Consider the following 25,096-nt stretch of genomic DNA (forward strand, 5'->3'; position numbering starts at 1 on the left):
CTTAAGGGATGCTCTCCTAGGATAGGCCTGAGTCTGTTCTTAACTGTTTTTGTTCAGTGATATCATTGACAATATTTGTGGAAATCAGGTTTTCTTGGGAACTGATAGTGTTTAGATGTTATTATCTGAAGTAGATTAATGTTCCAAGGGTATCCTTTGAATAGATGTTGTTTGAAAACGAATATAATTGAATAGGGCTTTCCTCACTCTTTATTTTGAACTGAAGGCATATTGAGCAGTCACATTTTGGCTTCAACATTAAATTTATTATTTGTACTGGGAGAATCACAGAAGGGTAAATCTTTTAAGGTGACTTGAATATCTGGCAGCTATTGTTATTTTATTATTAGAAAACAATATATTTGTTCTTATCAATAATAGGGACTAGTTACACTCTGCAGAACTTTAAAATAGTTGTTTTTATGAAAGTTGTTTAATTTAAGTCACTAAAACTCGTGTTCTTATACGTGTAGTGTGTAAAGTGTATGTATGATAAAAGGTGACACCAGATTCTAAAGAAGACTTGGGTGGTGGACTTTAAAGTCCTTGTGCTGTGGGACACAGATGTGGTGCCACTGCATGGAATTGTACATTTTCACTACAGTGGAAATTGTGTTTTTGTAAATGCAGCTCTTAATATGGATAACGAAGAAAGCATATTGTTAGGACAAGTCAGTCCATGCACATCTTGCACTAAAAAATACTTTGAATTCTAAATAGGCTCTTAGTCATCATAATTTCTGTGGCTACTGATAGCTGTTACATAAGCAGCTTGTTAAGAGGGAGGGAATGGTTGTATTTTTAATATTTCAGTCTGTAATCAAAGTCATACTGTGTTAGTTATGCACATGATGTTCCCTAACACCTGTTCCCAGCCTGTGCTGCTCTGGGGCTTTCATGGCTTCATTTGTAATGTGGTTAGTGGTACATGTTGGTAAAACATGTATTATTCTTTGCTTCTCTCCTAGTTTATGCAGTAGACCTCCAAATTTTCAAATCACTCAGAGCAAGAATTTAATAGGATTTAAAGGTAAAATGCCATATTTATAGCTACCTGAAAATCAGGAGTTATTATTATAAAGATGCCAGCAAAAAGATGTAGCTAAACGACTGAGAGCACCTGGAAATCAAGTAGATAGAAATAAGTTACTTTAAGGTGAATGTGTGGTGAAAAATGAGAAATATCTTGTTAAATAATTTTAATTTCATTTCTAGGCTACTGCAAAATTGCAATGATGACAGTCTGAATGTTGCACTTCCTATGAGAATGCTTGAGGTATTTTCATCTGAGAATACGTATTTGCCTGTTTTACAAGATGTCAGCTTTGTGACATCATTAATTGAACAAATTTTGCACTACATGGTTCAAAAAGGTGAGTGGCTAGGAACCAGATGTTCTGGGAAGTAATCAAAAATTCAATGTCTGAAGCTCATATTGTTTAATAAAATTTTTGTCTTTACCACAGACATGATGAATAAAGTGCTGCATACGCTAACATATGCTGTAGGAGGATGTTGTCCTTGTAATGAGGTCATGGCTTGAGAAATTGCTGCTTGATTTCTTTGGAAATTCTCTTTATAAATTGAATATTCTACTGAGTTACTTATAGAGACTTGTAGCACAACTTTTGATAGTAGGTGGATATTGCCCAACAAAATTTTATTCCAGAAGATGTTTAACACACTCTCATGGACACACGCACTGTGGCAGATCTAGGCCTCAGTTGTGTAAAAGTTGATAATTGTGTTGCAGTACTGTTCTCTGTAAATGTTAATATTCATTATTATTCTAGATTGGCATTAGCTTTTCACCCTGCCAGCACTCAGACACCTTAGCAGGGATGGTAGCCTGGCTTTTATTTCTCTCCTGCCATCATCAGCAAAACTGTTTGCTGAACTGCAGTCAGTGACACCTGTGCAAACATACCAGAAGTTAATGAATTGGATAGTTAGCACCAAAATGATGTTTAGTTGCAAAGAAACTTTATTGCTCTGGAAATGTCCAAAATAAATTATTTTGCCTTTTTGGTATGGTGGCTTGAGTTCACATAACTTGTGGATTGTGAGGAAAGACAAAAACATTTTGAAATAAATCTCTTGGATCCAGCCTCTTTGGTGTAAAATGCAGAAAGTCCATCTTCCAATCATTGGAATTGGTTATTGGAATATTTCTATATAATATTTACAGTACATTCAGTGGACTTGACTATCTAATCCTGTTTCTAAGGACTGCATGTTGAAGTCACTATGAAGAAAAAAATTACTCTTAATGTAGCACATTTATTTTACTTGCCTTGCCTTAACAGAAACTATGTTTGTCACATTGGTTTTTATATAATAAATATGCACATATTTATTCTTTTAGTGTAATATTCTGCCCTCACAACTGATATATGAAAGTTTGAGATTATAGAATCATAAATTTTTTCTAAATTTAGCTTTCTGATTGCTTATTATGAAAACATAAAGAAGTGGTTTTGCGTTACTGCAAGTGTTCTGTCTCCTGATAAGTTTTGATGCTGAATTTTTAAAGGATCTGTTTCCAGTTTTCATTAGTGTATGTTTTTGGATAGAATTGGCCTTCCATGTGTGTCTGCTCATTGCTAAGCCATTCCTTTATGGGACTTCTACTGTAAAAAGTTAGGTGGTCCCTGAGAAGGGTTCCCAGACTGGACTCTCAGTGGTGTGACACTGTTTATGCATTTACAGTGTTCCTGTAATTGTGGGACTTGTGTCTCAGTGTGGGAGTTCATTGAGCATGAAGGAAGTTGGTGTAAGAATGAAATCACGTGGTTCAATTTGTACTTCAGTGAGACAAAAATAAATTCCTCTCTATACATGTCTTTATGGCATGGGTGATAATGCGTTTTATTACTGTCTGAGAGGGCCCTGCTCTGGAAATAGTGATTGTATTCTTCAGTCTGCTAAGGCAAGGTGGTCACAGAATTGGGACATTCTGCCAGCAGGCCTCTTGCCTGTATGGTTCAGTCATGTTTTGGAATAGAGTGGAAAATTCTTCATTTCTGGAAGAGTGAAAGGACAACATGACTAGAGTAATTCAAAGGAGAGGAGAACATCCTTGTCATCAATCATTATTTTAAAAATAAAGTATTCACTTCAGCAAGAGTTGACTGATCTTTCAAAATCAAATTGACTCTGAATATGATTATCTGTGACTGATTTTCTAATGTCATTTTTCCAGAGAGATTTCTGATACAGTCTGTTAATTATGTGAATGTGACTTGGACTATTGTAAAATGTCTTCCTAAGTCAAGCTTCATGTAATGAATTAGAAAGTATTTTTCAACTTCATTTATTGTTTTATATGGAAAAGAAGAAAAATGATGCTGTGTTTAAAAGTGATGTTTTTTGCTTGCAGGCTACTACAAGTCGCTTTATTTGTTAATTAACAATAAGCTTCCCTCGAGTATTGAGTATTCTGATGTTTCTCGTGTCCCTATTGCAAAAATACTTCTGGAGAATGTTCTGAAGCCATTGCACTTTACATATAGCTCCTGTCCAGAAGGTGCAAGGTAAATAAAGATAATATGAAGCATTTGTGTACTCATTTGCTATAATCACATGTGCAGTTTGTTGTTGTCTAGTGTCCAGCCATTTGTTCAGTGCAATTTGTTGATTTATTTATACAGTAATGATTTTTTGGTGGCACTGTACATCACTGAAGCAATGTAGTTTCAGGTGTTAAGAAAAAGACAATAAAATGCTGAATGCTGCAATAAACAGAGCACAGAGAATAGCAGGTATCAGCACACAGGAATGAGGGTGTGGAAAATTTAGATGAGAGCAGAGATGCAGCTAAGGGTAGATGAAAAGAATTTCAGAGTTCAAAAGAACTTTGTGACAGATGAGCTGAGGTTTATGGAGAGAAATTACTAAGGCAGCTTGCAAGCAGAGAGTCAGGTGTGTAGACAGGGAGAACATGAGTTCAGGTTGTATCACATGCAGTAGGATTTTTTTTTTTGCAATAGGATTTTGTGTAAAAGGGTTTTTAAGATGTATTTTTTTCTCAATATTATAAAAAATGTATTTTATTTCAGATTAGTTTTCTTCCAGTTCATGAAAAGCTTAAAGGATAAAATTGCATGTAAGATCATTAGGAAGAGGATTTAGTCTAAGAAGTTAATTTTTGAGAAATCTGATGTACTAGGATGGAATTAATGGAGCACATCTTTGCAGTCCTCTTGATGGATGTGTTCATACTTGCAAAATGATCTATTATTCTGTTGGTGTAATTGTGGGAAATTTTTCCTGTATTTTCTATAGCAACAATTTTTCTTCCTTTCAGGCAGCAGATTTTTGCAGCCTTCACAGAGGAGTTTCTGGCAGCACCTTTTACAGATCAGATATTCCATTTCATCATTCCAGCGCTTGCTGATGTGCAGACCATTTTCCCTTATGAACTCTTTCTGAATGCACTATTATTAGCAGAAAGTGGATGTTCAAGAAGAAGTGATCAAGCCCCATGGCTTTTCTACTTTGTGTTAACAGTTGGAGAAACATATTTGGGTGAGCAAGCTGAGTGGACAATTCATGGATTTTTTCATGTTGGAGTTAATATGTTATGTATTTCCTCAGCATGGTTCATTGCCAAGTAAAAAGGACAGTTTGTGGATAAAAGTGTTGGAGAGATCTGTTCTGTTACCTATTCTTACCCTTTTCATTATAAAAATGCACTAATTTGATAAGATTTGGCATAACTTGTTTTGGTCAGGTATTTCTGGTAAAATACTTTTGTAGCACACTGTGCTCTCACTGATGATGATTTATTTCTCTGTATGTGCTCTAGGATCACTTTCAGAGGAAGGACTTCTTGTGTATTTGAGGGTACTCCAGACTTTTCTCTCTCAGCTGCCTGTGTCTGCTGCTGGTACAGATTGTCAAGATGCAAACAGTGATTCTGAAGATGAGGATGAAGAGATCAGTAAAATGACAACTACACCAGTAAGCAGTGCACAATTCCTGTCAATGCATTTGTGCTGCAGCAACAGCAGCAGAGACAGGCACAAACATGATCACTCTAAGTCCAGTATTTTTCTATAGGAGTAGAAGGGAGCCTGTTTGCTTCTTAAAAATTGATGTCTGTTCCCTGCAAGCAAATGGAACTGATTGTTTACATTAAAGCAAACTCCTTGCTATAACAATAGATCCAGAACTACAGATAGCATGTCTGTGCAAGTACAAAGCTTCTATTTAAAAAAAGGCTTAAAATTGCCTTTTTACATTTGTATTTTACAGAGATTTTCTTACTCTTTGTATTCTGTAGGTCCACAATTAAATTGAGATATCATGAAATATACTGATACTCCAACTTAGTGGGTTTTTTTTTTTCCCTCATGGAAATGACTACAATTTTTATGCTGTAGAATAGGTCAGTATTTACCCACTAACTCAAAGCCCTCAAAGGGAAACCAACATCTGCTTCCTGTAATAATACATAGAGACACTGTTATACATAGGGCTTCTTCACTATAGTTTAAAGTTATTTATAAGTCTGTGCTAACTTTGGCCTCCTGTTACTCATATCAAGACTTTGATTCACCGAAGTTGGACAGATGTAAATTCAGCAATTTCTTACTGGCCTTTATGTAATCTTTCAGAAGAGACAGCCATTCAAAGGATATAGTGTGCATGCTTTCCTTTTAGAACTGGAGCAATTTCACCATATTTAAAGTCCATTTAAAAAAATCAGAAGAGCCAGGGAGTACTTGCAGCATTTTACTTGAGTGGTTTTAGATGCTGCATGTTACTGTCACACCAAAATCTTTACCAGTTTAGTGTGAATAAAATACTTTGTCAGGCACACATACTGTGTGTAATGTAGATATTGGCAGATTGTACTTAGAGATCAGTGATGCTTGAGGATGATTAGGTAAAAACAAAGCAGTAATTTCTGTTTACAGATAACTTACACTAATTCATAAATTAGGAAAAAAATCTGCTCTGAGAAGGCTTTATTTAAATAATACTCTTTATTGCAATATGGTTTTTTGTGTGTTTTTCCTGTGATTTTTTGTACATATTATGTATTTTTATGCATGCCTGTCTTGCAAAAAAAAAACAAGGTAAGTGGGTAAGCAACCCCTCTTTCTTAAAAATCTGTAACTGATTCACTTGTGTCCTTCAATGAGCCTGAGAGCTTTGCTCAGAGGAAGTTAGGAAAAGGTTAAGGTGGACTCAGTTACATGCCAAGAGAAAGCATTCCTCTTCACACACTGCTGGTACTACCCAGACATGTAGTGACCACCCTGAACTTTGTTGTCATTTGTTAATCCAAGAGATGTGAATGTGAAAATACTCCTTATAAAGGAATTTAGAGTCAACATCCATTTCTGGGTTTCATGTAATGCTGACTGATGTCAGTGGAGAAGAGATGATTATTCACATGTTTCATGCCAGTTAGAGATTTTGCCTAATTGTGTGTAAGTATTACAGAACATACCGGTAGTAAAGGCAGTATTTCCACTGGCCTCAGTGAAGGGTGGATACCAAAGCTCAACACTTCCCTGTCTGGGACTTTAAGTTGGTTCTTGGATCTGATATTTTCAAAACCTGGATATGTATATGTGCTTCTGTTTTATTTATTGTACAAGAAAGCTTCATTCTAGTAAAATTTGGAAGTATTTTTTAATAGAAATGGGGATATCATTAAAAAAAAATTTAAAAGTAAACATTCCTTTGGTGTGTTTGTAGGGTGATGGGAGAATATCAGTCCAGTACATAACTGAGGAGTGCCTCAAGAAATTGGACACAAAGCAGCAGACAAACACTCTGCTGAACATGGTGTGGAGAGATTCAGCCAGTGAAGAGGTCTTCACCCTGATGGCATCAATTTGCCACACACTCATGGTACAACACCGAATGATGGTGCCAAAAGTCAGGCAAGTAGAAATAATAGTCATCTTCAGCTGCAGTCCATCTAAAATCTTCTTAGCTAGACTTGTTTTAAATTCCTTGTGGAGTTTTTTCTGTGTTTTCTTTTATAATTAACCAAAATAAATTAGAATTTCAGAATTTAAACAGTAATTCCAGGCAAACCAAAGAGTGGATTCTTTGTTTCTTACTTTTCTTGCTGGTCACTATGCCCTCTCAGGATTCTTGTAAGCATTTGATCTCTTCCCTTGCTCAGAGCAAGTGTTGAGTGTCATTCTAGTAGAAATTGGACTACCTTGTTTCTAAAACATTCAGTGCTCTGAATTCCCCAGTCTCTCTGGTTAGCTGAGCACTGAAACCAACTCATTCACACCTTTCTTTAGTATATGCCAAAATCTCTTGCTGCCTATTAAAATAATTGCTAACTATTGAAAATTGCTGAGTTTTGGGGAGGGTTTGGTACCTGAGGTAAAAATAAAGGGCATGTTCATTTGTGCAGTTAATTAATTAATTGATTCCTAACTATTGAAAATTGCTGGGTTTTGGGGAGGGTTTGGTACCTGAGATGAAAATAAAGGACATGTTCATTTGTGCAGTATTCTTTTACTAAGATTGTTTTGACATTTGTGGTTTGCAATGGGAGAAGATTTTTGACCTTTTTATTGTCAGACTGAGACCCATAAGTATTAACACTGTTCTGGTGCAAGTAGTTTGGAGTACCTGTGTAGTTGCTGGTAGTAAAGTAAGTATTTAGGGAATGTTGTAAACATAATTCAAACTGCATTGTAAACAGTGATACAGAAAACTAATTAGGTGCTATCTTAGCCCAATGGTGTTTATAGCTGCTAGAGGAAGTGAGATGTCAGTGAAACTGTGATTGCTCGATTAGGGTAATTAGTTCTTTGTAGACTAATTGCATTAGAGCAGGATGTGAGACCTGAAGATCATAGCAGCAGTTGAATTAGTGTGCCAGCTTTATTGTTGTAAGTAGTACATTGCCTTGGATAGTAATTACTGAGCTTAAATGCATCACTGCTTTGGCTGGGGGCTTGCTGGTGAACTGTGTGGAAAAGGGTGTTTAAGGAATAAAGAAGTCACCCAGCTTTAATTGTAGGAGTATGGCATCTATTTCCTCTGAAGAGCTCTGTTGGGTCTTGGCAATTATTTGTGATAACAAGCTATTTACACATTGGGTACACCCAGGAATTATGAAAGCTCTACTCAGCATCTTCTAGTAGAAAATAATTTTACAAATTGTGACTTTTGAATAGCTGAATTTTAGAAATGAGTAGGAGATACTAAGATTTCTCTCAATTATACCAGTGCAATTACTATTGGGGTCAAAATGAACTTAATTTACACAGATATTTGGTAAATTAAAGTAGACATTTAATTACTGGTTCTGACTTAGAAGTCAGCTGTAAGTGCTGAGTTTGCCTGGGATCATCAATTCAGCAGCTGTCAGTCTTTTGTCCTACTCTCAGTGCATTTTAGGCATGGCCTAGGTTACCCAGTAGCTATTCTAAACATAATTTTTGAGTATTTTTTGAAGGACAGATGATGCTTATTTGTGGAATTTAAAAATATAATTGAAAGACATTTTGTCATTGTTTCACTTTTTTTGTCTGGTGATTTTTTTTTAATGCCGAAATAATTTTATCAAATGTAATTCTAGTCTTTTGAAAGATGCGGCCCTTGCTTTGCAACTTTTACTTAATATACAGAGTGAAGTATATCTGTTTAATAAAACCATGTAGAAATAGTTAAGCAAAAATAATTTATCTGAAATTATTTTTAATACATTCTAAGAGCCAATAGTGCTCTTTTATTTCGTGTTTGAAATCATACTGGGTTTAAAATAGGAGTTGTAAATAGGAGTTGTAGTTTATTTAATGGTATATCTGTGCTATAAAGTAATTATAAAAACAGAAGCTTCAAATCTGAAAAATGGGATAATAAATACAGTAATAATTGAAAATAATCTTTCAGTAACAGGAAGATTGAGCTAAGATCGACACAAGATATGGAAGGGAACAAATGACAAATATCTCAGTATTGTTTTAATAGTTCTGAGGTTTTTTTTCCTTCTTGGACAAAGATGAGAATTTCAGAATATAGACTTGTGTCACTGTTATTGCTGAATGCTTTTTTTTTTCCTTGAGGCTTCTCAATACTTTTATAATTTGACTGATGATGATATTGTGTGATGTTAGGAACATTGGTGTTGCTGAATCAACTCAGTGTTTTCCTTGATTTTGTAACAGAGACCAAGTCCAAAACAAGATGCCCACAAGTATAATGTAGTTTTGAAAGGAGCAAGCCTGTGAAGTGATTTTCTGATGCTGTAGACAGGGTGGTGGGATCCAGAGGTGGATAACTGAAAAAACACATTGCTTTGGGTTTTTTATTAGGAATTTTGATGAATTCTGAAATAATTCTGGAAATATGCATTCAAGCCAACTTAAAGAAGGTCACAATACAAGAAAAACCTGTAAAAACTACAAATACAAAAAAAAAATGTAGCTTGTGTTCAGTAACCTGGATTAGAGGTGTAAAATAAAATCCTGATTGTAAAGGAGCCATTAAGAGTTCTGCTTGTTTTCAAAAGGGATGAGGCTTTAATCTTTCCAGGATGAAGTTGATACATATTATTGAATACTGTTTCTAAAAAAAATAAGGAGAGAATTTTTTTTCTTGGACTGTAGTTCTTCTGGAGAGACTTGCAGGACTTTTTTTATCAAACCAATGCTTTAAATAAGTAAGTTGTGTTTCTGTAAGATATTTTGGGGTGTAGTTTAATACCTTAGACTTCAGCTTTATTCCAGCTGGTGTTAAATGGTGGTGGAGGTTGTGCTGGGACGTCGGGGCCTGAGCAGTGCCCCGAGTGCAGTGCCTTGGGTAACAGCTGCACAGTCCCTGTTCTCACTGCTGCCATTACTGCAGCTGCTCATCTCAGCCTGAGGCTCAGCCCTTCTCTGCTGTGGTGTGAGCAGCCTGTGCTCACATGTGTGCTGAGATACCCAGGCTTTATCCAGGCTGTTATGGTCATTCTTTAGGCAGCATTCTGACACTGCTGTGTTTTTCTTAAAGCCAACATCATTGCATCTGCAATTTTAATCTTTTTTTAAGCTTTACTGTATGTTCATGGTCCAATACAAATAGAGGTAGAAGCATAAAGCAGCCTGAAGATCAGGAGAGTGCATTTAGCAGTGGCTGTGCTGCTGTGTCATACCTGTGACACCTCTCAGTTGAACAGTGACAGAATTGGAAGGGTTGGATGGATGGGCAGAATCGAATGGGATGAAGTTCATTGAGTCCAAGTGCCGAGTCCACAATAACCCCCTGCAACGATACAAGCTAGGACTGTGTGGCTGGACAGTGCTCAGGTGGAAAGGGACCTGGGGGTGCTGGTTCACAGCAGCTGAACATGAGCCAGCAGTGTGCCCAGGTGGCCAAGAAGGCCAATGGCATCCTGGCCAGTATCAGGAACAGTGTGGCCAGCAGGAACAGGGAGGTCATTCTGCCCCTGTACTCAGCACTGGTGAGGCCTCACCTGGAGTATTGCATCCAGTTCTGGGCCCCTCACTTTAGGAGGGACGTTGAGATGCTTGAGCGTGTCCAAAGGAGAGCAACGAGGCTGGTGAAGGGCTTGGAACAGAAGCCATATGAGGAACGACTGAGGGAGCTGGGGTTGTTCAGCCTGGAGAAAAGGAGACTCAGGGATGACCTTATCACTCTCTTCAACTTCCTGAAGGGTGACTGTGGTGAGCTGGGGGTCAGTCTCTTTCTCTGGGCAACAACAGACAGAACAAGAGGACACAGTCTCAAGCTGCGCCAAGGGAGATACAGGCTGGAATTAAGGAGGAAGTGTTTTACAGAAAGAGTGGTCAAATACTGGAATCATCTACCCAGGGCGGTGGTGGAGTCACCATCCCTCGAAGAGTTTAAAAAAAGACTGGATGAGGCACTTGGTGCCATGATCTAGTTGAGGTTTTAGAACATGGGTTGGACTCGATGATCTTAAAGGTCTCTTCCAACCTAGAATTTCTGTGATTCTGTGATTCTGTAATCTCTGCCCCAGCAGCAGTGACCTGTCGCAGGCTGTATGAGCTCCTCTCATTCTGCTGTATTCTCTTCATTAACTTAAATGGTCTCAGTGGGAAACTGAGCCCAATTTATGACCTAGACTGAAAATCTTGCCTTTAACTAATTAACTTGTAGTGGTGCCTCAGCTAAATTAAGCTTAATGGGTCATTTAATCTGTCCCATTGCACAGGAGGAATTTGACACTTTTTTTAAACCAGAGGTGCCCAAAATGCTAATCTGGCAAGTAGACATAAATCATGTGGCCTTTGTGGACAATTAGATACCTAGAGAGAGAAACAAGGGTCTAAATAAATGATCGTTATGTACTTACTTTTGGGAACAGATAATTTAATTTGGTATGATTAAAATTGATACTTAACAGGAATCACTAAAGTGAATTTAACTCTATCACAGCCTGAGGTTGAGGCAGTGCGTGTTTTTGCACTTGAAAAAAGTTTATCCTTTCTGGTAGCAGAGAAATGTTTCTTTCTTCCAAACAGTTGTGCTAAATCTTAATATTGGACTTTACAGAAAATCTATTAATGAATCCATTACATAAAACATGTATAATGATCTCATAATGAAGAAGTTGGTGGCATTCAGTGAGATTTTCAAGAAAATGCAAAACCTCCAGATATGAGGAATTTAAACTTTAGCTGCTTCAGTTTTTTTTAGAATAGTGCAAATATTGAAAATGAAACCCGAGTTAGATTTTATAATTTAACATAAAAATCAAAATGCCTGTAATATTTTTTATTTCTAGTTCTTTTTCTGTTTTTTTTTTTCTTTAAAGGAAAAAGTGGTCAAGACTGTTTGACACTCAAAACCAGATATATATATACATATTAGCTGATCTTGAAACTTTGTGAATTCCTAAGGCTTTTTCCTCAGGGTGTATGAGCCATGCCTGTACTCTTTTGCAGTTTATCAGGAATTTTTGCACTGTGTCATTTTAATGTAGCTCTACTTAGAAAGGCTGTTTTTAAACAGGGGAACATCTTTTATCTGCCAAGGAAAAAGATCAAATAAGGTAGATTTTGACCTATTTTGATTCTCCAAGATTTTTTTATAACTTAGCCATTTTTTGCTTTTCACAGTGCTTTTTTTTTGTCAGTGTGAAACCAAAAATTTTGAAACTTTATTATAACTGATTTTGTGTAGCTACAACTTCCCAAAGTCATCCTTGCATTTTGTGGTGGGTTTCTTTTTTGTATTTTTTGGTTACAATTGTCATTTTGAACTTTGAAAGCCAGTTTCTGTACTTGGAGTGGGAAGGTAGTTGGATTTTTCTGCCATCTTTACTTTTGCAATGGATTAAATTTCAGGTGAATCTAGCAATGCAAATCTCTTTAAACACACAGCCCAATTCACCATTCTGTGTTCAATTTCCAGTTCTGTGTTTGTTTTCTGGTCACAGCACAGAAACTTTAGAATGGAAGCTTTAGAGCAGATGAATTCATTTGCTTCATAGTTACAGTTATTTCATATTAATGAAACAGGCTGTTGGTGCCATCTTCTACCTAATGTGCATTTTTGTACTTAACCAGATTTTCAGGAAAGGGAAATGTGAAAGTGGAATTAATTCAGCATTTCTGGATCTGAGCCATGAAACAGAGTAGTTGCTACAATTGACTGCCTGAATCACGGATATGGAATAAAAATGGCTAAAACTTAGGCAAAGGTTATTATTATAAGCTCTTAAGGTTTGTCCTTTTTTCCCCTTCATTACTGCTGAATATTGCTAGAATGAAAAAATGAATTACATTATGATAGGTTCATTGTCCATAATGTTTGTTCATTTCTGCTCAAACTGGTACATAATTTCCAGGGATGATTGAGAAATTAACAAGTTTTTACTTGGAAGCTGTGTGAGACCTGAAGGCAAGGTGCCAAATTACTTTTCATTTTAAATGTGAGGCTGAAAACTGAAGGTCACTGTGGAAATTTCTCATTTCGGAAACCAAGACATCTGAGCTATCATACAGATATTTAAACAGTAAAATACAAATCCTTATTCTAAATTAGCTGGGTATGATAAGGCTGTCCTTACATGTTAATGCATAATTTTTGCCAAATGTCAAAATAATGTGACTTTAGAAGGGAATGGAATTCTCATGTATCAAATTGAGGTTGAATTTTTTTGAAAAAAACACAGAGTAGAATTTAATGTAACAGCAAAGCATATCTTAAACTGGCATCAGCTGCAGTTGCTTCAAATTTGACTTGGACTTGGTAATGTTCCCAATGTGCAATTTCTTTGAAATCCGTGAAGCTCCCAACTCTTTTTAAATGTAATGATCTATGCATTTAAAATTCAAAGAGGCACAGTGCAAACTCAAGGCTGCTTGTTTCATTTCCCATCTTCCTGCGTGGCCCTAGTGTATTTCCAGAATTCCCTGTAGGTATGAAAGGCTCCTGTGTGCTCAGTGAGTTCTGCTGCCTCCTGCTGCTGCCTCCCCGGTCTGTGTGTGCAGCCTGGGGGCTGCAGGTGAGCTGGGAGCCCGAGGAAGGCACCAGCTCAGGGTTGAGCTGTGGGAAGGCAGCAGGAGCAGCCAGCTCAGGGGTTTGTGAGAGGGTGTGTAGGTGTTCTTGTGTGGGAGTTAAACCATTCTCCAATGTTTTAAAACCTTTAATGATATTTTACTTTTTTTCTCGAATGAAATGTGGGCTTCTTTTCCTTTTGCCATCTGGCAAATATTTATTTCCATGTGGTCCACAATAATACTTTGTTTTGTGGCAGCAGATAGCCTCCCCTGCCTGCTCCCATCTCTTTTATGCCTGGTCACAAGAGAATTTTGATGTTGCAAAACTCTTGGCTACTGAGAGACGTTGATCCCAGTATTTCTTTTACTTACTCCCTCGTAGGAATGAGGAGACCTAGGGAAGTAGCATCTAGAAAAATTAACTGAATGTTGTTCTTGGATAGCTGAAAAAATGACTGTTTGGTCAGTGAAATCTGGTTTGGTTCTTAGAAGACATTGTTTCAAATGATTTTGTCTCATTTGTTGTTTCCTATGAGGGGAAGAAAATGTGCTAGGGATGACTTTTTAGTTTTAAGAAGCTTTTTATTTCTCTTTTCTATAAGAAGTTTTTGATAGTGTAATCATGTCTTAAGTAATGTGGTTAAAGTCAGTCCTGTGTATAACTGGCTTGTGAAATTACACATTTACAAACTAATAAGAAATTTTCAAATAATAAGCAATTTTCAGTTTTCAGGTGGATTAGTGCACATGTAGCAGTCCTGACATTGTTCCACTGGTGTTCAATTTCTCTCTGCCAAGCTGAGTATATCAGTAAAGCTGCTGTAGTTCTGACATAAATGAAGGTATTTTAGTCTACCTTCTGTGAAAAATTGCTATGTTTGTTACTGTCAGAAGAACCACAGAAGTGACCTATTAACTAGTTTAGTGTAACTTCCTGTATTAGAATTTAAAAGGTCTCAGATCATTAATTCAGTGATTCATGTTAATATATGTTGAATTCAGCAAAAGACTGGAAATGTGGGTTTATATTGTAGGGTTTGTTGCTGAAATAATGAAAACTGTTATTTATATTGTGTGGTTTGTTGCTGAGATAATGAAAATTGTTATTTTTGATATAAGATTTTATATACTCGATTGTCAGCTTTTGGGGTTTTTACCATGTTTGATCAGAATAAGACCTTTCATGTGGAAAAAGTAAATTTAAGTTGTTAATTTCTGAAAAAGGCTTGACTGGAAAGTTCTTATAGAAACATTTGTGTTTTGTGAATTTTGAGTATTTTGGATGACCCAATTAATTTAACTTTTTTTTTTTGCAGGCTTCTTTATAGTTTAGCCTTTAATGCCAGATTCCTGAGGCATCTTTGGTATTTGATATCTTCAATGACTACACGGATGATTACAGGGTATGTATTGTACCATCTCTGGAGCTGATTCTTTGTTAAAGTAGAATATCTAGTGAAGAGGAAATGGGACAGTTAGAGATATGGTGACTTACCTCCTGTGATTTCATAAAACTGAGCAAAATCTTGGAAATCGGACAGAATTAAAAAAATACTTATTTAAAATGAATTGAATATTTGGTAGTTCTTGCAGTGCTTACAAGCATCAGTGGAGCAAACACTGAAGCTCCAGGTGGTTCATGCCCAGTGTGTGAGTTTTATCTCACATGCTCTGACTAGTCCATAGATGGTGGCAGAAGCACTTTCCTGGGAGCTGAGGCAGTACAGGTGTGTTCAGTGCTGACATGCAGAGGATTATTCTCTTTGCTTTGTGACTCCTAAGTATCTACAGTCTGTATTAGTTAATGCCCAGGTTTATTTGCCATGCAGACACTGAGGTACCAGTGACAAGAACTTGTGAAGAGTAACTGTATTTTCCAGGAATTGGAAACAATAATTATTTAACTGAAAACACCATTGTTGTATTGCTGTTGGAGCTACTACCATATTATTTTACCAGCATGCTGAAGGTAGTACTGTCATAGAGTATTTTACTAACCCTCTCTTCTGCACTGCATTTTGTATTTTAAGGTCCATGGTGCCACTCCTTCAAGTGATTTCAAGAGGCTCTCCAATGTCCTTAGAGGACTCCAGCCGAATTATCCCTCTCTTCTACCTTTTCAGTTCTTTGTTTAGTCACTCACTTATTTCTATTCATGATAATGAATTCTTTGGTGACCCAATAGAAGGTGAGTTTCAAACATGCTCAATAGCAGTGCTTTGTAAAATGTTTTTGTGTGGGGCTTGGGAGCTCCCTGGGCAATGATTTGCTGACATCTGGGAGGAAGGATCTTCTGGCCTGGCTTGCTGATGGTCCCCTGAGCACTCAGCTGTCAGCTGGCTCTTTTATGGTGATTGCACTTAGAAAAAAGAGAGAAAAATTAATGGGCTGCACCTTGGGAACCCTAGCTTTACACAGGGTCTGATATGGAGGTTCTTAATCATGATAATTTTTAATGAGTTAGTGAAGAGAGTGAACTTCTTCTGGACTGAACCTGTAGTTTAATGTATAAATTTAACATGGCAGGAATCATAAGAGAGATCAAGGTGATATTGTAATTAAAATAGTTGTGATTACACACAATAATAATATTTGATCTCCTTTCTAAATGTTTACTCAATCTTTTTTTTGGGTGATTTTTTTTCTCTCCATTTAGATTATATGTGTGAATATTAAAGTTGAATTAAATAATTAGGGTTTTTAAAAGTAATTTAAGGAAACTTAAGCTTGTGTTTCATGTAGTTGTAGGTCAAAGACAATCATCAATGATGCCTTTTACACTAGAAGAGCTTGTAATACTGTCCCGCTGCCTTCGAGATGCCTGTCTGGGAATCATCAAGCTGGCTTACCCAGAAACCAAGCCCGAGGTTCGGGAGGAATATATTGCAGCATTTCAAAGTGTTGGAGTGACAAAAAACACAGAAATGCAGCAATGCATACAGACAGAACAGAAAAGGTGGATTCAGTTATTCAAGGTAAATTCTGGCAATTTTCAGAACGTAGCTGCATAAAATTGTAATGATTCTGCTGAAGATATGAAATTAGATTTTTTTAAATGTAATTTTATTGCTGTTGCAACAAGGAATATGGATTTGGGAAGATTGCTGTTTGGCATATATGCTAAACTTCAAGTAATTTAATTCTGATAACTATAACAATTTTTTTTTTCCTTCTGTCAACTCTTAATTTTCTTCTTGCTTGTCTTGTTTATGAAACAGTTACTGTGTAAAATATGGGGTTTAACTTGGACTCCCTTTAACCAAGGTGCTTAAGCATGTTGTCATAACTTTGTATAGGTGTGAAATTCTAACAAAATCTAATGATTACTCAGGTACTTCTGTATTAGAGACTTCACTATACTGGTACTGTGTTGTATTGGATTCTTTGTAATCTCCTAGAACCTGTGGGTATTCCTCATTTTGGGTTTGCTGGAGCACTAAAGGGAAGGTGAATCTGGCTTAGCAAATATGAATTTAATGTATGTTCTTTCTGGGTATCTACCAGTGTTTTCCTGCTGGTTTTATCCGTGGCATCCTAGCTAAGACATGAGTTAAGAGAAGCTGAAAACGTTAGCAGAAAAAAACTTCTCATATAACTGTTGCTGAGAAAAAGGAGTGCTTGACTTGTCATGAAAATTCTGCAGCAAACACATCTAGTCAGCTAAAATTGCTCATTAAAGAAGTGGGAGCAGAAGAAATGCATTTTCCAAATTGAATGCTAGATTTACAGTCTGTTTAATACTGGCGACCTCTCGCACACTAATGTTCAGTTCGAGTCATCAGCTGTCCCTTCAGGTCTTTTATCACTGCTTTTGTCAAGCTATCTATTTAATTGAAAGAAGTTAATTGAATGAAAATGATCAACTAAGCTTGTATTAATATTGCTAATGGAACTTTCTTCTTGGCCATGTTTGGAGAAAGATGTCATGCTAGACTTTAGGAAAGGCCCATTAAGGCTTGCACTTAACCTGATGGGCTAATTAAGGAATGCTTATTCATTCTACAAGTCTAAGGTAGCCTCTATCCAGCCTATTCTGCCTGATTTTACAACACATTTCACTTATGAGCATAAGCATTAATAGCAGTGAGGGTAACTGATAATGTTTTGATTGCATTGAATACAGTCCTAATGCACCACTGAATCTGTAATTTGCACAGATTGATCTAATATGTGTTTGCACAATGTAATTTAATTACTTGTCTTTAAATTGCCAAATAAACTTTTGATTTAAAGGTCACTAATGAAACCCCCAATATGTGTTTTTTTCTGAGAAAGATGTCAGACCAGGGGTATTTTTATGCATGCAGTTTGTATCATGCCTCCTTTTTGTTTGCTTTAGTTTGTTATGCTTAATCAATCTTTGTGTAAGTTGGTGGATTTCAGGTGAATTTGATCACATTTTGCTGTCATTCAGAGAGCTGTAAAGTTCTGATTTACTTTGTCCCACTTTGGCAGTCTGAAATTAAACTTGTAGTGGAACTGTCAAAACTGGGTGTACTCTTATTATGTTCAGGAGCCAGAGTTGTCTTGCATCAGCTGAACTGGAAATACAAATCTTGAGGGTATCTGGAAGGCTCCAGTTCTACCCCAAAAAAGAATATAATAGCAAAGCTTCCCTTGTGTGCTTCTTCAGAAGCATGTTTGTTGTTACAGATAAAAACTGAACATGGCTAAAGGTAATGTCGCCAGGAAGACTCCTGTGTATAGCTCTGAGTCTTTCCTGACAGCAGCTTCAGAAAATTGCTTCCTGCCAGTAAGCAGGCAGCAGTACCTTCTTCCAAATCATTAAAACAAAGCTAAAGTAATTAATTATAAATTCAAGTAGAAACTGCTTTTTCTTTCTTTTAACTGTGTCAAATATATATCAAATATATGGGATTTATCTTTGCTAAAGCTTTTGCAAGCTGCTGGTAGAAAAAAGCACATTCCTTCCTTATCTGTGCTTTTAATTTCTCTTTTTTCTTCTAACTCCTTACTTCTTTTGTGTATTTTCAATACCTCTGGTGTCTAATAAAATACATATGTGTATATATGAAGTGAATTAAATTTTATATAAATATATATGTTTATTATTATTATTTAATATATTATATAATGGTAAATCTGAAAACAGTGAGGCTGCTGATAATGATGTGCATATTTGCTAACAGATTGGAGGTCTTTGGTAAGATTTACATGTGAAAATGTCTTCATTCTACAGAATCCTCCATTTTTGGCTTGGTAGAATGATAGTATAGTCAACTATACAGATTCCATAGAAAATCTTAAATCCGTTTTCATATACTCATAACTTTGTTAAACAGAAGAATTATTTCACCATCTTGAGTTAATCCTGTGAAATCAAGTTTGTAATTTTGCTGAATTTTAGTTTTAAATGCTGCTTGCACTAGATACTTTATTGGAAAGAAATCTCCATTTTAATATTTTTATTGCAGTACATCTTCCCTTTCCTTGGAATACATACTTAGGAAAAGTTTTACAAAGGAATGCTGAGTTGGCGTGGCAGCTGGGTTGGTGTTCTCAGTACCAATACATTCTGCAGGAGAAACTCCAATTTCACCTGATCTGATTCAGCTTCCTTTAAGGTTTCTTTAGCTGCTTGTAAAATAATGTGTTTTCAGATAGTCTTTTCTGATTTTATTTTCATTTTAAAAAACATTTGCCTCACTTAGTGATAATGGGATCCGAGAGCTTCAGTGATTTGTGTAACCTGCACTGAATTTTATAAGGGAAAGGTGATGAAAATTCCCGTGCAATCAGACAGTTCACTTAATAGCATTCTTTGTTCTGTCTTGAATAAAGACATTACCTTAGAAACTGGATGTTAAAAGCTCTTTTGTGTAGCATCTAGACCCAGAATCCTTTGGAAGGCCCATTGAACTTTGGTACTGTTGGCACCTGTCTATTAAGACTGTATTTAGCAAGATTATTTCTATGAAAAACCCTGTGTACACTTTTCTTACTCATTTTTCAAGTGCTGTACTTTGAGTTTGCCAAACAGATGGCTGATCATTGTAGCAGTGATAATGTCTTTTTAGCTTAGTAATTTACTGTTGTATTGATTCCACTTAATTATGTTTTATGTAGTGGTGGGTGAACTTGATTCAGCTTTGGACAGAAGGCATGCAGCTGAGTATGGCAGCTCTGCTTGAGGTGGAGAATTTGTTAGCTTGGTTTCTCTACTTTTTACTTTTTTTTTTCTGGATTGGAGAAAATGGCCAGGAAAAACACTAAAATTGCAAAGATGCCATGATAACAATTTTTCTCAGCCTCTCAATTTTGCTAGGAAGATAAAAGAACATTATATACATACCTAATATACATTATATACAAATCATTGGATACTTGATTTGGTGTTATTTTCTTTAAATAAGGTGTTTAATGTTGATAATGATTTGTTTGGGCTTCCTTGAACTGGCATGCAGCACTTCAGGTGTGCAGTACTGCTAAATCCTATGTAGTGCTAGTTCCTAGATTTTGGAATGACATGTTGATAAGCCAAGTTTTTTGATGTCTTGCAGGTGAACCATGATTACTTAATTTCATTACTTAATTTAACTCTAACAGCAAGTTTTTGTGAGTTAAAAAAATAAATGGCAATTTTATATGTTACTGATTAAAAAAAAAAAACTTTTGCTTTGTGAATTATTTAATTTCATTCACAATGCTTAGTGTATTCTGAATGTGTGTGTTTCTGACACCTAGGTCATCACAAACTTAGTGAAAATGTTGAAATCTAGAGATACAAGGAGAAATTTCTGTCCACCAAATCACTGGCTGTCAGAACAAGAAAACATTAAAGCAGATAAGGTAAGAGTCATGTCCTTTTCCACAAAGCCCTGCTGGTGCCAAATTTTCAATGGTCAGGTGTTTGATTCCTGACAGTATTGGTGATGTTGCTGTTGCACAGATTGTATGGTTTAAAATGTGGAATAACGTTGCTTTTCTCTAATGTAAGAGTCTTGCCTCTGTTAAGAAACTTGTATGTTAAAGCACATTTCCAATCAGTAAAGGGGAACTTGCCCCACAGTGCAAGAGTGTAAACATTGCATTTATAGCAGAGGAGAAGGGGGAATCTGGTAGCGCATAGTTGCATCTTCTCATAGTAAAAATGCTAAATTAAATAATTGCTCTATAGTGGGGAAAATTCTCTTCTAAAATAAAAGAAAATTCAGCAGCATTTTCTGTACTTACCTCACCTAGAAATGACTTTATTTTTCTAAGAGCTTTTGAAAAAAAGGACATTGATCTCAAAAAGTGAGTATGTGTGTGCAAAAGAAAAAGATAATACCTGCTGTGGACTAGATTCCTGTGAATCATGACACATGCTCAGTGCGAAATAAACAGAATATTTGATATCTCAAACTTCAAATTTGGCTTCTCTAGTGTCCTAAATACCAGAACTGAATGTAACATTGTGTGATATTTTTAAATACAGGGCATTTATATTGTACTGTTGTTAATTGTGCAGCACCTCCTGTAAGGCACAAGTGTAAGGAGGGATCAGCAGAAATGAAGATGTCTCAAGATGTGTCAAGGGAAATATAGGTTGGAAAAAGGTTTTTATGGAAAGAGTGATAAAGTTCTGGAATGGCTGCCCAGGGAGGTGGTGGAGTCCCCATCCTGGGTATGTTTAACAAAGCCTGGATGTGGCACTGGGTGCCAGGGTTAATTGAGGTGTTGGGACTGGATTGGACTCAACGATCTTTAAGATCTCTTCTGTGTGATTCTGTGAATTCTGTGAATTGAGGCATTCAGACACACTCCTGCATGTGACAGCTTTGTGTATTTAGTCTGCAGCAGTAAATGATGATGTGTAATTAGTCCTGTTTAACTGTGAAATCCTGTTCATTTGTGAGGTCACACAGCTGTACGTGCCATCGGCCAGACACGTGTGGAGAGTCAGGAGGATGGGGAGAATAGGACCCCTGCAGTCCACTCTGGATGGTAAGACACTGTCCATGCAATTGCAGCTTTGCTAAGTCAAAATAAGAGATTGCCTTATGCAAAGAAATGTCTTCTCTAGAATGCAGTTGAGTATTTTGTAGCAAAATCTTGCTAACCAAAAGCAAGACAATCTTTCATAATTTTGGTTAAGATAGTTTTTAAAATTGTGTACTTGTATGTATGTGTGTAAATCTTTATAACATGTAATGTTATTTAATTTAATAATTTCTTTGCCCAAGCTACCACTGGCATTGATGAGGTGGAGAAATGATGTGTTCTTAAAATAATGTATTAATTTGTATAAAAGGCAGTTGAATTGTACAGAAGATGTAAAGCATTGAGATCTTGCTTTTACTGTATACTCTAAAGAAGTATTTTTGTTCTGTATTAAACTGCAACAAACAGGCTTTGTATGGTAAACATTAATTCCTGTTTATAAATATTGTGTCTAATTAGATAAGGCAGAAATGTAAACCTCTGAAGTAGTCAAAATACCAGGATTTTATGGAGCTTGCAGAGAAAGATTAGAGAATGGGACAAATTTAGCAATCAGGGTAAATTTACACCAGATTGTTCCAGTATGCTTTCTCATTTAGACAGTCGGTTTCTTCCAGCTTTTCACACCTTTTCAGCTTCACTATTCTAGAATTTTACCTCTCTGTGATCAGATAAAATAATCATTAAATCACTGGCACTTGTGCAGAATTAATAATGAATTTAAAATGGGGCCTTTAAGCAGCAAAATGATTCATCTGCAAGAGTCCTTGCTCTCTTTCAGGATGATGCAATCTGCTTGAGTTAGTTTAGCCAGATCCAGTAGATCATGGAGGGACTGTAGCCTTTGAATGCTGCTGTAGGGTTGTACAGAATTAAGAGCTTTGGCCAGGGTGGAAGCCTTAAGACTTCTAGTGATAATTTTTATTTGAGTAGCTACAATGGTAAAAGTTAATTTTGATTACCTTATTAGTGTAGTTGCCAGATAATAACTAGTTGGCTCACTTCAAGTACTGCTGAGAATTATTGATTATATATTTTTCCAGTTGGTTTCTTTCTTTGGAAGTCACTGCTTCTCCACATCAGCAATCCTTGTTTCTTTCACTGACCTGCATGACTCTCCACAGCTGTTTATACTGTCTGGATGTTCTCCACTGCCAGACCTATTCCACATTTATCACTTCCACATTCTCCTGCTCTCCTTGCCCTCACACCTACACTACATTGAGGTTTTCCTTCTCCAGCTGCCTCCACTTCTCTCCATTTCATGCCTCTCCTGCTGTGGGCACTTGGGGGATGAGGAATGCCTGTGCTGTGCAGGTGTGAGCAGCTGTGTGCCCTCCTTTTCCTGGCTGGCACACTGAGCACTGCTCTCCTGGCTGTTGCTGAAGGAATTTCTCCTCTCTGGCCTGTGAAAATTTTCACAGTATTTGGTATTTTCGAATTTCCTATTCTCTGTCAAAGTTGAAGTTCAGCTGATGACCTCAAGAGGTGTGTTGGAGGAAAGATGGCACAGTGTGTTCATGTAAACCTTGTTTTCATACAAAGTCAGGCTAAAAAGAGAGTGCAGCCAACATGAATGTGTGAAAACAAGCAGGTAACCTTGTGCACATGACTTGTTAAATCCCTCTTGACTCCATATGGGTTAAAGCCAATTAGCATGAAAGTACTGCTGAATCACATATGGCCATGTTTATTTGTACTTTTTCATTTACTTAAATGGCAGACTTGTGAGTTCTAAATGCCCTCTGTATTGATGACTCCATCCCATATTTCTCTCTAAAGAAAGAAGCTGTGATGGAGAAATGCAGATAAAATTGACTAATTGACTGAAATAATTGAACTGTCGAAGTCATGTAGTAGTTTACCTTTGCTGTACATGCACTTTTCATTTAAAATGATTTTAACTGTTAGCTTAATAGGCTTCATACATTGACTTTAATTAAAAATGTTTACTAAGTAAACTAAAGATAATCACAAATCAGCATTTTGTCAGAAATTCCAAAGGCTTGCAATGTTGAAACCTGCTCCCAATGAATATATATCAAGATTAGTGATGTTTAGGGTCATATCCTATTAAATTGGTCCTTAAAATATCCCTACTTCACGTGCTTTGAGGATATAAAAAAGAAATAAAAAAGAACATTGAAGTGTTCAGTCCAGAAGATTGCAGAAGATGCTTGTCACCATGGGTAGAAGCCAAAGAAAAAACCTTGAAACTGTAATTAAAAACTTACAGACAGGGTAGTGACATGAAGCATTTACTTATTTTGTAATGCACTCTATGTGTTCAGACTGCAGTCGTTTTTCAGAGGTGATTATTAAACATGAGAATGAAACAAGCAAGGAACTGTGGGTGTTGTTACCTCTGTAGACTGGAGTCAGGTGGACCTTTGGCCACAGTGGCTCATCAGTGAGCAATACTGACTGCACTTAATTAATTTACAGTCAGGTATGTGCTCACCAGCTGAGTTTCCTCCCATAAAGTTAGAGCAGGATTGTCATTTCTACTGTGCATCACCAAAAGTTCAGTTGTTTCCTAGAAATACCCTGTGAGTTTAAAGGAGCTGCACAGTAGTTTGGGAACTGCATGAATGAGTCTCTCTGCTGTGGCTTCTTGGATTCTTCTCCAAGATTTTTGTCTTAAATACATTATACACGTTCGTGATGATGTTTTCCTTGTTTCTGCAGTCACTGGGATTTAATGTGGTCTCTGTGACTTTACTGTTAGGGGAGAAAACTCACTGAAATAAAAGTTATCTTTCTGTTGGTTTCCTTAGATTTGGTTTAATTCTTAAAGTTTTTACCAAAAATGACTTGATTGAAATTAAAATATGTAGTTGAAAGCACAGTAACTGTAAACTATTCTGGACATGAGAATAGGAATATTGTCTATTCCTGCAATGAAAATTCTAAATCATCAGTTACTAATTGTCTTCTGTCATGCATTTTTTCCTAAGCTTAAATGTCAATAAGGAGATTTTTTTTCTGAATAAAAATAGAGGTACAGAAGTACATATTTTTATATGCATTTTGGTTTTGTATATTTTCACTACTTATATTTCAGTTTGCCTGTAGCAACTAATGTTTAAGGAAAGGTAAGGCTTTGAGTGAGTATGTAGTAAATAAACTATTTTAATGTATGTGTTTTTATACAAAGTAGATTGAGTCACTTGATACAAAAGAAATTGTTTTAAAAAAATGTTCTTTCCAAAATTTTAAAAATTATTATTTCTGTTTTAAGTGGGTTTGGAGCCAGCACCTCTTTCTGTATCTGAAGAACGACAACTTGCAATTCTGACAGAGCTACCTTTTGTAGTTCCTTTTGAAGAAAGAGTAAAGGTACCTAATTTCTAATTTAATATGCAATTGGTGTTTTTTGTTTTGAGTAAGTGTAAAAAGAGCACTTAGTGAAGTAGAAACTGGATGGATTCCCTACAGAAGGATATGGCACTCTGCTCTGTTTTTCTGCAGTACTCATGCAGCAGCTGAACATTTGAAGTTACTGACTTTTCTTTTACTTTCCTGCTTATGTTGCCCTTAATAATATTTGCATTAAAGTTAGGAACATTTATTCTGAGGCAGCTGAGAGCAGTTTGCAGTCCTGGCTCAGAGATGGCTCTACCTTGTGGCACCCTCTTGTGGTGGCACAGCCCCGGCCGGTGTGTGCTGTGCCAGAGTGCAGGGCCACAGCT

General features: G+C 36.5%; 1 protein-coding gene across 1 annotated transcript in view; it reads left to right on the forward strand.

Annotated features, from left to right (window-relative positions):
• Nucleotides 1-25,096, forward strand: part of UBE3C (ubiquitin protein ligase E3C) — a 72,577-nt gene that overhangs the window by 16,532 nt on the left and 30,949 nt on the right. Inside the window, exons 6-16 of the mRNA XM_005480413.4 lie at nt 1,216-1,373; nt 3,380-3,533; nt 4,307-4,527; nt 4,808-4,962; nt 6,712-6,899; nt 14,777-14,863; nt 15,491-15,648; nt 16,203-16,435; nt 20,166-20,270; nt 21,320-21,407; nt 24,646-24,743. Coding sequence (XP_005480470.1) covers nt 1,216-1,373; nt 3,380-3,533; nt 4,307-4,527; nt 4,808-4,962; nt 6,712-6,899; nt 14,777-14,863; nt 15,491-15,648; nt 16,203-16,435; nt 20,166-20,270; nt 21,320-21,407; nt 24,646-24,743 — 1,645 coding nt within the window. The remainder of the gene's footprint in view (nt 1-1,215; nt 1,374-3,379; nt 3,534-4,306; nt 4,528-4,807; nt 4,963-6,711; nt 6,900-14,776; nt 14,864-15,490; nt 15,649-16,202; nt 16,436-20,165; nt 20,271-21,319; nt 21,408-24,645; nt 24,744-25,096) is intronic.

The sequence above is a fragment of the Zonotrichia albicollis genome, chromosome 1 (assembly GCF_047830755.1).
Source record: "Zonotrichia albicollis isolate bZonAlb1 chromosome 1, bZonAlb1.hap1, whole genome shotgun sequence".
Lineage (NCBI taxonomy): Eukaryota > Metazoa > Chordata > Aves > Passeriformes > Passerellidae > Zonotrichia > Zonotrichia albicollis.